We start from the raw sequence: 14,675 nt of genomic DNA on the forward strand, positions 1-14,675 counted from the left end.
GTGGCCTCGTAATCAGAAGGTTGCCGGCTCGAATCCTGATCCGCCAGCACAAAGCACTGCTCACTAAGGGTGATGATAAAAAGCAGAAGACACATTTCGTTGTGTCACTGTGTGCTGAGCTGCAGTGTCTCACAATCACTTCACCTGCTATTCAAAATCTACATTATAATGCCAGATTAAACCATAAACTTTTTTTTCACCACATTTCTGAAATCCTATTCACTGGTTCCATTGGCTTTTGTAAACCACCAAAGAAAATGATGTCATACTGTTTGGGTACACAATGAAGGAAATAAGTTTGAAATTTATGAATATTTGAAAGTGAAGTGATTGTCATTGTGATACACTGGTGACACAACGAAATGTGTCCTCTGCTTTTAACCATCACCCCTGGTGAGCAGTGGACAGCCATGACAGGCGCTGTGTGTGGGGACGGTGCTTTGCTCAGTGGCACCTCAGCGGCACCTTGGCGGATCGGTATTCGAACCTGCAACGTTCTGATTATGGGGCCGCTTCCATAACCGCTAGGCCACCGCTAGTGCAGTGTATAAAGTGACTGTAGGCAAAACATCCTAAACAGAAACACATCACAGAATCAACAAATCTAAAAAAATGAAAAACCACTCTCTTTCACTGACCCTTTCTTCAGCAAATCATTGTTTTGAATCCTACTTTCCCAAGACAGCAGGTCTGTACACATTTCCAGGAAAAAGGAGAAGTTACAAATTAACCTGCCTGGTTGAGTGTTAGGTTGTCCCAGAATAATGGTTGTTGAGTTCATATCTGTTTTAATATTTAGTGTAAATTGCTGGCTGTGATCTAGTGGTTGATTTTTGGCTGTCAGCCTGCAGGCCTCTGTTCAAGTCCAGCAGACTGACCCTTGACCCCTTATAGATCTACATGAATTGTCTCTATGACAACTCCAGCTTCCCCAGGCCTCACTGAAACAGTTGGAGGCTTTAATCACAAAATTTACTGTATAATATAATAATATATTTTGTACATTTTTCAGGAGAAAAAGAGCAATAAACAGCTTCCATACTCATGATAGCTGAAATGTATTGTTAGGGATATGCTAAAAAATGCTCAAAGTGTAATGTATTTGTGGATCTGATGGCAATAATAATTAATATCATGGCATTCATGATGACTGCATAAATTTGTCACTGATTGGAGGGTGGATTATTATATTTAAAACAATGACATGCTAAGCTAAGCTAACATGCTAACTCAATTTTCATCGAGACATTTTGCACATTTTTAACTATTCAAATTCAAATTGACAGTTTTGGATGAAACAACATTTGATGTAACAGCTCTAGGTAAATAAATGATCGTTCAATTTGTTGACTACTACTAAGAATCCTTACATCAGAGCTCAGTGACATTAGAGAGCATGGGCAAGGGAGTGAAACTGCTCGTGCAGAGGCTGAATCGGGACCTCGTCCTGGCTACCAGGCACACACCCACAGTCGAAATGCATGTGTGCTCGCGGTCATCTCGCGGTCGTGTCTTGCTGCACCAACAACGCAAACTACAGAGAGCACTATTACTCTTAGGCAGTCCAACGATTCCTTTCACATAGACACAGTCCAGCCACAACCAGACATCAAAGGAGAAAGTTACTGCTGGGCACCAAGTATAAATGACAAGCATGGCCGTGAGCCAATGACAGAGAATGGGCGTGTCCTCTTTATCTGGTCCAGTGAAGCCTTTTAATGCCACCCCCTCCATTCCTCTCCCGGCTTGGTGCAGCCTGTAGAAGACTACATTTCCACTTCATCGCTGCCCTGCAGGGAGAGAACACTCCCTCCTTCTCTCCCATGCTGTGTTCAGTTTCCAGCTGTTGCCTGGATCCTCCAAGCTGGAGGGACAGGACAGGACAATGACAGAAGGAGGCAAAGAGTGTAACAAATATGGAGGGGCTCCAGTTGGAGAGATTAATAACATACAATGGAAGACTCAAAGTGACACTTTTTACTTTTTCACTTTTCAGTGAAATGGCTCTCTGATAAAACCTCAGCTCATTGAAATGCATTTATTTTGCAGGAGCCAGCCTCCCATACCTACAGGGATTACAATATGTCTGTGATGTTTATTAGCCTTCTGGTTGGTCTGTAGGTTTGGGTGGTAAAAGCTCCACCTGTGTAAATGATACCCCAGTTTGGCTCAAGCCACGTTTCTACGGGCTGTTTTAGGGGCTTTTAATCCACGGTGGGGTGGCACTGTTTCACCTGGAGGGAAATACTTTGTCATACAAATAAAAGCCGCCGCGTTCACAAAAGCTGGTGGTTGCCTAAGAGTTTGTGAGCTGGGAAGGATTGTGTATTCAAATACAACTGTGCAGCTATTACACTTGGTTCTCAGACGTTTTCAAGAGTGGTAATATGGAATGGAAACAGACTCACATTTTGTTTTGTGTCAAATTATTTTTTTATGTGTCTGAGCATGCCAGCCCTTTGCACGTATATGAAGCATTTTTCGTCTATTTGGGATTCAAACCACTGACCAGGAAACGCATGCAAATTTGCGTGCACTGAATGTGCAGTAGAGGGATGACTGCAGGGCTATGCAGCATGAAACATGACAGCCTTAGCCCCCTAGACCAATCTCCACTACACTGGTGCTGCTGCACTGCCCTTTGCTGCTCGGCTCGGCTCAGCTTCAATTTTTCCTAATATGTGTCCTTGGATTGTAGAGGTGTTATCATGTGCACGCAAACAAATGATGTGCCCATCCTGACCACTGTTTTCTTTGTGTAAAACCTGACTCAGCAATGTGAACATGTTCCTAAGTGTACATGTCCATTTTAACTGCTTCTTATTTCCAGATCATAACGACCATGTGGTCTCCAAGGTTGTAAGCTTGAATCCCGGCTCAGACCTTGAGCGCATGGAGGTTTCATGCCCATCCAAACACATGTACACTAGGTGGACTGGCACCTTTAAATTGGCCGTAGGTGTGTGTGTGTGTGTGTGGTGTGTGCACCTTGTGGGTCAGTTCCTGCCCTATGCTAGTGTTCCTGGATGGGCTCTGAACTACCTTTACACTGATCACAAGTTCAGTGCTATGTTTGCAATGATTCCATGTACAGAAAACATTCAAATGTAAGAGTTATGTGATAGAAATGTACCCAAAATCAATTAGAAGCTACAGTTAGATAACAGCAAGTAACTGGTTTTAACACTGGTAACATCCAGTGTTCAGAAAAAGCCCAAATTATCTGATAAGCATGCAACTGACACATATATTACATATGACACATTCATGTAAATTATGTTAGTAGGTTCAATACATTTAAATTTAGATTAGTGTTTCTTATATTTCAAAAATGTTTTGATTTTAGCTCAAACCCAAAATGCTTACAATCTATCACCACCATTATTAGTCCATTAAGAAACAACTGAGGCTAATTCCGGTCTCGCAGGTTCTACTCCAGAAACAGGATTGTATAAAAAGCAGGTTTATCAAACAAACTCAAATATGCTAAAGATTGAAATGCAAAAGAATAATATCTATACATTTGTACTGGTATGGCAAATACAAATAATGTAGTAGTCTCAATAAATGTAGATATGACATGCATTTAAAATAGTAGTATCTTTGCACAGCCGTTAAAAAGAGACACATGTCGTGGATTCAGTAAATCTCGGATGCGGCCAGGATAACATTGTTCTAGCTGGCGGCCACTGAGCTCCCCCCCCCCCAAATCTATTGATCTGTGTGGATACACACACTATGTGTGTGATTCAGTTGCAATCTGACTGCCCATTGATCTGTGTCGCTGCTGCAAATAATAGGTGCCACCATTGTATTCTCCCTCCCTCACTCTCTCTTTTTTCCCCCCTTCTTCGTCGTTTGCTGTTTCTCTCACACCAAAACTGCTCACATATTTAAACGACTTACCACCGCAAATGACCCAAGTATCAGATTTAAGTAAAAAGCAGAGCCAGTATCTGTAGGCTGTATGTTCAGGTTCCCACGGTACCAGCTTTGTGTGGTATTGAGCAGCTGTATGCCATGGGCATTGTCAGAGATGCACCACAGACCCTTTATTTCAGAATCTGGTCTCTGAATACAAACTTTAACCCAATCAAAGGCGAGCAGGACAAAAACAGACCCAAGGTTCAGAGAGATTTCAGTGTAGGGGGAGCTACAGTGGGATTGTGAAATCACACAGGATCCAGTGTCTTCTGTGTTTTGAGTCATTTACCTTCTAAATTGAAAAGACTCACTGACATATGAAAGTTTCTAAGTTATCGACAATTTAGAATGGTTGAGAGTTGAACACTGAGAGTTGCTGAACACTGAGGTTTTTTCAGACTTAGCTGAAAAGTGTCCCCTGACTGGATTTCAGCTGCCACAGGCATTGTGACACTGGAGAATGCAGGCACAACTGACCCACTCTGGATACAACCACCATCACGGCTATAGCTGCCCTTCCCCCCCTCGGTGTGGAGCCCAGGGCCATTCCGCTGCTGCTTCACTTTATTCCTTCTTCCCCTGGACCCTGTGTGTATGAGGACCACCGCTCCACGCAGACCTTTCTGCCTCGATCGCTCCGCACACAAACCCCCACCCCCATGCCCTGCTCGTGCGTCGAGTGACTCTTGTCATTGTCAACCCATCTCTGTCTTGGGCATGCGATAAAGGGGTCATTGTTAGTACGCTGCAGTGTTCCCAGTACCGTGGTCCCTCCCTCGTTATGTCGCTCTCTCTCTATTTCTCTGCCCTGCTCTCTCACTGGCCACCCACCTCTCATGAGACCTCTGCTCTACGCCCCGAGAGACATAACCCAGTGACTGTCATCAGTAATTTACTCTGCAGTAAAACATTACTGTCTGTCATTCATTTATAGTGATCAACAGAGCCACCCAAGCCAGTCCAGGGGCTGGAATATCTTCACTCTGCTCCGCAGGCCAGGCCTCTTAATAGTCAGTAAAATGCTATCTCCTGGTCAAGATGATGAGAATGGTACAACGCATCTGGATGTTGCTATTTGATATGACCCTGGGCTTTTGGGACATTAGCCGTGGCATTCTAGCTTCCAGAGCTCAGGCCTAACCAGCATGTCAGAGATCCGATCAGGTGATCTGTGGTGTTGGGTTTCTTTGTGCTGACTCACCATAAAACGCATCAGTTCTGTTTGAGGCAGAGTTAAGAGCCTTTGGCTGACTGCAAGTGCCTTACCCGCATGAAGACGGCGCCATGAACTGACCAATGACCGCAGCCTATAAAACTCCCAAACACTGATTGACATGGCCTAAGGAGGTCACAGTAATCTGATTATCCTAGATACACTGACATTCAGGGTTGCCTGCGATACAATTAGCCTTCAAGCAACAGAAAGATCAGCAAGAGTTGCATACCAGGCCTCCTAACCACTATCTTGAACACCGACTCTGTGACCTTCATCAATGCTGGTCTCTGTACTGAGACTCCATTGTCCTCTCTCTGTCAAAGCTTATTAAAGAAGAAGAAAGAAAGTGAAGTGATTGTCATTGTGATAAACAGTAGCACAGCACACGGTGCACACAGTGAAATTCGTCCTCTGCATTTAACCCATCACCCTGAGTGAGCAGTGGACAGGCGCCCGGGGAGCAGTGTGTGGGGACGTTGCTTTTGCTCAGTGGCACCTTGGCAGATCGGGATTTGAACTGGCAACCTTCTGATTAGGGGGGCGCTTCCTTAACCGCTAGGCCACCACTGCCCCTAAGTGAGATCTCTTTTGTGTCAAGTGTCAACCAACTTTTTTTCTGTTGACAGATCAAAAAAGGGATCTTCCCCTCCTCAACCAACATGGCCATCTTAGTTGTGGGCAGTACTACCTGATGCTTTCAGTCAGAAGCAGTGAGGATTTTGTGAGGGCACCGAGTGGTACTTTATCTATGACAATGATGCCAAGTGTCGCCGCAATATGAAGAGGACACCTGAGAGCCCAGCACCTGGATAATGAAGTGCTACAGGACTGTAACTCTAAACCCTGACAAGTCACCAAACCCAACCCCTGTTTCCTGGCAGCACTTGGCACAGAGGTCACATAAACAAAACATTTCATCTCCATGTGAAAACTCTGAGAAACCCTCAGGTATTTTCCTATTTACGATGGATGGTGGGACACGTTTATCGCATCTTTCCTGAAGTTCCTGTCCACAGCATCTCTTCCACAGTGCACCCTCATATGCGCACAGGGGTTGTTTTTCCTCACTAGTACACCAACAACTGCAACTGCGTCTTTAAACAGCAAGTAGCACAAAGGTCCAAAAATAGCTCACTGAGTTTCAGAGCAGACTGAGAGGAAGAGGAGAGGATGACAACTAAAAGATGGAACAGGGGAAGATGAAAGCCTGCTGTACCTCTGTATCAAGTCTCGTCAGCTGACTTTGAAAGCTCCCTTAAACCCATGACAATCAATATGTTTGAAATACCTAGGAGCTAAAAAATATTCTTAATCTGCCAACATCTCCATATGTACATATATTTGTGAATATATTCCAACCCTGAGAGCCCTGTAACTCACAAACAATGTTATTGCATCAGATGGAATATGCAAAAGCAGTAGGGCTGGGTGGTGGCCAGCCTTGTTCCTCAACATCATCATCAGTGCTACAGGTTTTAGGTAGAAGCTGTGCCATCTGATGCCACGTATCTATCGTTCACAGGCATGTGAGTACCGTTATGGTGTTGGAGTGTTTAGGGCTGGGCATCCCTGTGGATTACTTACTGTTGCTGGACTTGAGGTCTCTGTGAATGATGGGCACAATGGTTTTGTTGTGCAGGTAGTCCATACCAGTGGCAATCTGCACCGCCCAGTTCACCAGCACACGTGGGGGCACTTTCTTCCCTGCCAGTGCTCGATTGAGTGCGCCCCCCCTGGCATACTCCATCACCAGGCACAGGTTGGGCTCACGCAGGCAGACCCCACGTAACGAAATGATGTTTGGGTGTCTGAGCATCCAGAAAAGCCTCGCCTCCTTCCTCACACTTTCCGCAGTGGCGCTGATGTCCTCGTCAGGGTCCTGCCGTGCAGCCTTCACCGCCACCTCCTCCCCATGCCACGCGCCTTTGTACACCTTCCCAAATCCTCCTGCTCCAATCACCTCCTCCAAACTGAGTTCTGAGAAGTCAATCTCCAGTGGACTCTCCCCACCCGCCAGGAGACCAGTAGGGGACAGGTTGGGGTAGGTGGTGTCTCGCTGGGTTACATAATTGCTGGGGAAGATGCCCACCTTATCCTGGATTTTGCCCGTCCACCAGCCCTCATCACCAGACACCTTGGAGTCTTTTGAGAGAACCTCCAGCAGGTCCCCACGCCGCAGTGTCAGCTCCTCGTCGGCTGTAGCTTCATAGTCAAATACCGCCGTCCAATAAGGATTGTTACCTCCAGTATGGAGGTGTGAGTCTGGAGAGCCAGAGGAAGAAATGGTGGAGTTCCAGCTGCTCCCATTCTCCGCCTGTGTTAAGGGTGGTGGCTGGGTCAGGTCTGGGGGACAGGAGGTCGAGGAGGGGGCCACTGGCCCACAGCAGCCCCCACACCCGGAACATGGTAGTGGGGCCGCCCCGCCGGTACCAGTCCGTCTGGCGTACGGGTCCATGGCTGAACCGCAGACTGGTCAGCGGTGTGGGCTTATCAGCTGGGGCAGGCCCTCCATCAACTCACACACAACATCCATGCAGAGCCCATCGACTAGAACCTGACCTCCGTAATGAGGGGAGCGAAATCGATCGCTTGTGTGTACGGATCGCTGTCCCCAATGCTACTCTCAGTGGCACACTGAAAGTCCGCCGCTTTCAAAATTGTCCTTCCCATCTAGCGGACATGTCCAAGTTAACGTCCACGCGTTTCCATGGATGTACTCACTGAGAAAACCCCATCTGTCCAAGTTAGGACCACGTTCTTTGTAGCTGATCAAAACGGCAGCTTTGCATGAGACACCATGTCCCACTAAAGTACCTACAGTCCATGTGAGGGGTGCCTATATCCAACTACATAAAGTATTACATACATACTTTTGCATCAGACTTATCACATGAACCTAATCTACCTTTAATTTATAGGTGCACAAGGTGTCCTTCTTAATATGGAGACGGAATGTTTATTTGCATACCTGGTTGTTATTTCAAAGTCAATCTGAGAGCCAACCATGGTTTGGTTCAGAGATCCAGGCCACTCGTCCATTCGAAGGCGTGAATTGTGACTCTACCTCTGCACCTTTTCACACCGGATCGTTTCTCAGCAGCGTGCATCGCCTTCGTGCAGCTCCCCGCCGCAGCCTACAAGTTCCCAGGATTAATCCCGTTAGCACAGGCGTAACAACAGTCGCACCAGCCGCCTCTTCCACGTCCGTTCATCTGCGAATAAGACGTATATTTACAGGGAACGTCGCCAACGCGTCCCCATTATGAAAGCGCTTCTGCCGCCGCTGTGGACGTCGGGTGGACGTTGTATACCGATGAGTCAAATGTTGTGTCTCTTCAAAGAATCACAATGGTTCCGAGGACAAATATTTGAGTAAAAGTCACTGTGATCCGGGAGGACGTGGTTAAAACAAGTCGATGCAATCGTCGATAATGTTTGTCCGTCGCCGTATGAATCCGTGGGTCGCAATTTCACCATCACCATAAATATAATAATAATAATATAATAACAACAATAATAATGGTAAAATATGGCCTATAAAAGCTGTCTGTTTCCTTTTGATGTCGGTGCAATCTTCTTAGTAAAAGCCCACATTTCCCATTTTCCGACTTCAGATTTTTGCATCTATATTTCGGGTAGGCTAGATTATCGTCTGTCCGTCATAACATCCATAACACACCGTCGCATGGGCGTGTGATAACGCTGCTGTATGTCCTCACTCGAATTAAATAGTCTAATTCCACGACGAAAATAGCGCGGTAGTTTTTACCCATTCGGGTCAGTTGTCCATTGCAATCCAGACGTTTTATTTCCTCTCAGAGACGACGTGCCATTCTGCGGAGCGAGCTGTCAGGGCTGACTTTGTATCCAAATACACCGGCTGGACGGGAGGGGGGGTTGGCAGGGAGCAAGGTCTTCTGGGAAATGAAGTTCTTTTTCCACGTGCATAGACGTCACGCTCAGGACTACATTGAGATATAGATATATATATATATATAGAGTGCAAATTTCCATTATTTTCCATTTCCTAATTTCCATTATTATCATCATAATCATCCTGATTATTGTTTATTATTATTAGTAGTACTGAGGTGCATCAAATAATCAAACCTAAGGCTGTTTCTGAATATAAGGAACATTTTAGATGTTCAGAATGTATCTTAGCTAATAGAACAGTAAAGTATATATTAAGTGTATCATATGTTCGAAATAATAATTAATTGGTATGGTACATATGAATCAATAAAATAAATTCTTTATAGCTTGTTATGTAGAAAAAACGTTTAAAATGGTTCTACCACAGCTCCCTGAAATGAGCTTAAATTAAATAAATTAGCTGAAGTAACCAGTGAGAGGCACGTTCATCATGTACTGCCCCCTGGTGGGGTCAAATATACTTACAATTTAGAATTTTTGAATGGAGAGGCTCCACTTCCGTCTTACACCCTCCAAGCCACTAGGCTGCCATCAAACTCACAAAAGATTCAAATGGAATTATGACTTGATACAGACTGTCTTGTCAAAAAACCTATTATTAAAATAACTGCACTGACTCACATGCCCATTTTTTTTTACCCCATAAGCACATAACATATTTATTATACAGTGGATGTAAAAAAAGTACACCCCCATTTTTCTTATATAAAAAACAAGGCCACAATAAATAATTTCAAAACTCTATCCACCTTTAATGTGACCCATAAAAATGCACAATTCAACTGGAAAACCAACATACCTGAAAAACACAAAACAATAAACGACACCAAGCTATCACATTGTCGAAGGGTGTCAGTCAAGAGAACTGTAACATTTCTGCAGCATTGGATATACATTGTGAATACAAGGAATCGTCTTGGGTCAAGAAGGTGAGAAACAGCAAGTGTCTCAGCAGGATGATACGGAGAGGCAACCCTATTGTGCTAAGGCACAAAGAGACAAGCTATTGTTTATCATGTAAAATCATTTGCTTTCTGTCCTCTTTCATCAATCTGCTATCAGAAATAAATGCAAATATGTGTTAAAATGTAAAATTTAACATATATAAACATATAGATCTCAATACAAGTTGGCTACGGGTGCCTTTGCTCTATTACACACTGAATATTATACTAAATATCGAATGTTTGTCCACAAATATGAAATCCATCTGACTAAATGTTAATTAACAAGCCTTTGGGAAATTGTGGTGAGAAGAACACTGTGCATGCTAAATCTCCGTTTCTGCAAACTCCCTACTACATTTATCAGTTTCTTTCAGAGAGATTCAATAATGTGATATATGGGCATTGCATCCCCCAACACTACTTTATTTATGAACTGTCTAATACCATTGCATAACATCTGATTTATAATGTAATACGCGGTTGATGTAACGAGATGTATTAATTACATCCCAAGACAATCCCATTTTACAACAATGGCCACAAGATCGTGCTGTTTACCACAAAGTAAAATAATAGCTGAAGCACACGGGGGTGTTTTCAACTGCCTCATCCTGAAAAGGGTTTTAATCATCAAACAATTGTAGCAAACCAGCTTTTCCAGTCCGTGCATATATAATTTATCATCTTGTTTAAACTTTAAGTAGCTACTGGGTAAAGAAAGTGGGACAAGTGTGCGCTGGGCATTCGGGATAATAAACGACGAGTGGCCATTCCTTTTAGTATTTGGCATTGTTCGGTACTCGCTCACGACGCGTCGACGTCCGCCGCCGCGGTTCCCCCATCAATTTACTACGAGCGAGAGGCAGCGTGTTCGCGCATGCGCAGAGCGGCGCGCCGAGCTCGGAGCAGCGCGGTTTCGGTTGGCTGGGACGGGGGGGAAATAACTAATGCGAGCCGGAGAGATTCCAAATGTTCCTCGCCGGGCTCCCCGACGGGATTTAACTTGCCGCGAGGCGCGACCGCGACGCAAGGTAAGGGGCGCTGTCTTCGGCCAAGTGGGGTCTGCTGGGAGCGAGTGTCGAGGCTCGGGCGCCGCCGTTTTCAAAGTGGGGAGGCGGCGAGCGAGGCTGCTGGTTAGCATTCGGCATAACTAGCTGGTCGAGGTCCACCAACCAACCAACTTCGGCCGGGAAAGACGCAACGGGGGCCGCTTTGCCTAATCTCGGCGGGCGCGCGTGTGTAATGGGAACGACGTGCGGCCGCGGAGCCGCGTTCGAGCAAAAAAAAATTGTAATTGCGTTACTTTACAACAATCAATTATTCAAGGGAATTAAACGAGGTCCGTCGCGGCCCTTCCTGGTGAGTGTCCTTACGTCGCGCATGCGCCGTACTTTCACGTACGCTGCCCCCCCCCGGGCAGTGTCTGCTCACCTGAGTCGTTCCCTGGAGGAACTATTGGGCTACAATTTGGGGGGTAAGACTGCAAGCGCCTTACAAAGGGTCCTTTGATTCACCAAATTCAACAAGTTCCAGGATACGTGCAACAGTTTGGGTTTCTATAAAAAGTGTGTTGGGTTGAAATTATTAAATAAAAAAACTGTATCCGTGAAATTGGCCACGATTTGAGGCACTTCCTGTGCATTGTATGATTTGATCATTGTCATTGATCTTTGCTCAGATGTGCACGTCTCACTGATATTTTCCATGCAAATATACTGTATCATTAAAGAACACATTTGAAACAGCGAAAATTAATCTGCTGTAGGCTGATGTAACAACATATTCCTTTGTGGGGGGAGAAAAGAAGGCCGATAAATGAGATGAGCCAGCTGAGATCTGTTCTGAAGAAATAACATGGCCATGTCATCAATCATTCCTGCCAATTGTGTCAAATTACAAACAAATTTAAAGGAAATGAAGTTAAACGGCATGGAATGTCCCAATCTCCTAGATGTCATCGAAATGCAATTAACCTACTTAATGCTGTTAGAAGTGTGCTGCCTGCAATGTTATTGTCCATATCTATACATGAATAAAAGATATGTAGGCTGAGACGTTGAATACTGGTTTGGAAATAAGCCAGTAACTAGCTTCAGAAACTGCACTAGAAAAACTGCTTTTTTGAGTTGTCAACAGTGCAGTCTCACCGGTTTATGGAGTAGTTCTGTTTTCTTGGCTCTTTTTCATACTGTGGACATGCATATCATGTGAACACAGTTGCAGTTATCCACTGATACAGAGAAGGGAGTTATGTCCATGTAGATGTGACTTTTTGCCTACTTTTCGTTGAGTTCTGCAACTCTTTTTCTTTCTCTGAAATGAACACCTTTCCCAGTCAACACTTCCTTTGCATTTGTAACACTTCCTCTCCATACCTGTTTTTTTTTTTTTTTCTTTTTTTCTCCTTAAAATTCACACAAAAGAAGGAAAACTTGAATGGTTTGTGAATGCGTGACTATTCCTTTCTCTTTCATTCATGAACTTTGTGGAGGAATGAAGCCCCAGTGCCCGGTGCTGTACAACTCCATTCTGAGAAAGAGACCATTCTGGACAGGAAAAGGGCTCTCCCCAGGCCTGCATGGCCGCAGTAAATATAGCCTGTTTGGGTTGAGCCGGGAGATAAACAGCGACGTCAAGCCACAGCGCCCTCACTCAGTCCTGGAGTCGGTCTATGGAGAAAAAAAAAAAAAAAAAATCATGTCTGAGAATCAAACCTTTTAAAAGTTCCCCTTTTCCAGAGCTCATTTAATGACTGGTATGAACAATGGTTCTGTGACGCACGTGCATTTTGCCACGTGGGGAATGCTTTACCTGCTTTGCTTTAGTTCCTTTTTAGTTCATCCATACAAACTAAAGTCTATTTCACTAATACAGGATTCCTTTTATTTCCTTCGGCTCTCAGTTAAAGGCTCATTGTGCTGAGAGAGAAATATGTTTGGAATGGCAGGAAATCCTTGAACGAAGGGAAGAGGAAATGGAGTAGGAAAGCAACGATACGACGGGTGATACAGGAGTCTTCTATGTAGTGTCATCGTCATGAGGTTTGCCGAGCAGGAAGAGGGAGGTCACTCGAAACATTCCCCGGTGCTTTGAACGCCGCTTTAGAGGTTAAAGAGTATCCCGTGGACATCATACTTAGCTTCCCCTCCCATTCGCACCCATCTGGCTCTCATTGACAGCTGTGCTGCAAGCCCCTGTGTCACGCTGGCTTTCTTCTGTCCGGGATTGGAGGAGAAGCAGATCACAGGAAGGAACTGAGCACTGGGAGATGACAGGCTCGTGAATCACCCCCGCAGAGAGCGAGGGAGGACACTACCGGAGCCCTCTGCCCCGAGCGGAGGAGAGAAAATATCTGCATGTTCGTGAAGGGCCATCGAGGAAAAAAAAAGGGTGGGGAAAAACCCTCAGCAATGTAAGCGGCCAGTTATTTATTCTCTTAAAGTAAGCATTCGAAAATACCTCAGATACTTTGTGCCGGGGAGCATTTCTGAAGTGAATTTTCTTTGAGAGAGTCGGCTGGCTGGAGAGCGTGGTGGAGGAGGTCGACCTGCGCCCTGATGTGGTGAGCGCTTGAGGGCTGCTCCATTTCCATTTGCTGTACACACCCACCCACAGACGCATCTTTGCTCATGCTGCAGGCCTCTGTCGTTTGAAACTCCCTTTCAAACCTGCGATAGCCTCTGCTTTCTCTGCATTAAACTGGTTTATTTACATTTTATTTTGTAGACATGCAGTTTCTGCTGGTCTATGTGGTTCAGAAGAAACGGTGCATTGGTGAATAGAACTGCTATAGATTAGGTATTAATTATTGTGCGCGTATACATTTGTGCTTGCTGGTCTGTGCTCTTTCCCCATTGTTAAATACACAATGGAAAAGGGAGAGTGAAGTGATTGTCCTTGTGAAACACTGCAGCACGTGTCCTCTGCTTTTAACCATCACCCTTGGTGAGCAGTGGGTAGCCATGACAGGCGCCCGGGGAGCAGTGTGTGGGGACGGCGCTTTGCCCAGTGGCACCTTGGCGGAGCGGGATTCGAACCGGCAACCTTCTGATTACGGGGGGCGCTTCCTTCACCGCCACCACTGCCCCGTAATACATTCTGTTCCTCCCATGATGTTGACTTTAGCACTGCTCCACCATGGAAAGGCGAGAGAGGAGCAAACGTCACTAATCTTTTCATCCCTGGACTGTGTGACTATATGTCTTGGATTATGGTTGTGGTTTTAACACGGTCTGTTGAGATGACTTTCACCTGGCCTCTGACCCTAATGACCCTAATATGTTCAACACCTAGGGGGTAAAACGAGGGGACTGTTTTTTTTTTTTTTTTCCAAAAATGATATATTCCCATCTTCTAAGTGCATGTACTGTAGGCCGCTCGCCTGGCTTTTACTCAGTCGTGGGTTCCACACGATAAGCAGAAGTAAAGATCTGCAGAGCGCGGCCTGTCCTCACTGGCGAGTGGCACGACCGTGTTAAGAGCGGTAGACAAGTCTAGTGTCTCACGTGCCCCGCTTGTCCATGCTTTTATTCAGCGCTGCGGTTTTGGCCCGTACAGCATGCTGAACCGTCAGTGCCATTTTTTATTTTTTTTTTTGTTTTAATGTGAGCACTTCTGCCCAGGGAATAAGACGGGGATTTTTTAACATTTTA

General features: G+C 45.2%; 2 protein-coding genes across 2 annotated transcripts in view; one reads left to right on the forward strand and one right to left on the reverse strand.

Moving 5' to 3' along the window:
• Nucleotides 1-6,724: 6,724 nt before the first annotated feature.
• LOC114775376 (mitogen-activated protein kinase kinase kinase 10-like) lies at nt 6,725-9,011 on the reverse strand (the record flags this gene model as incomplete). Its single annotated transcript, XM_028966507.1, has 1 exon — nt 6,725-9,011. A coding segment is annotated over exon 1 (871 nt), but the record flags the coding sequence as incomplete, so codon positions are not given.
• Nucleotides 9,012-10,820: 1,809 nt separating this feature from the next.
• The window catches only part of LOC114775381 (signal-induced proliferation-associated 1-like protein 3), a 51,082-nt gene continuing 47,227 nt past the window's right edge, over nt 10,821-14,675 (forward strand). The window contains 1 exon segment of the mRNA XM_028966511.1: nt 10,821-11,054. The gene's annotated coding sequence lies outside the window, so the exon portion shown is untranslated.

The sequence above is a fragment of the Denticeps clupeoides genome, unplaced genomic scaffold (assembly GCF_900700375.1).
Source record: "Denticeps clupeoides unplaced genomic scaffold, fDenClu1.1, whole genome shotgun sequence".
NCBI lineage: Eukaryota > Metazoa > Chordata > Actinopteri > Clupeiformes > Denticipitidae > Denticeps > Denticeps clupeoides.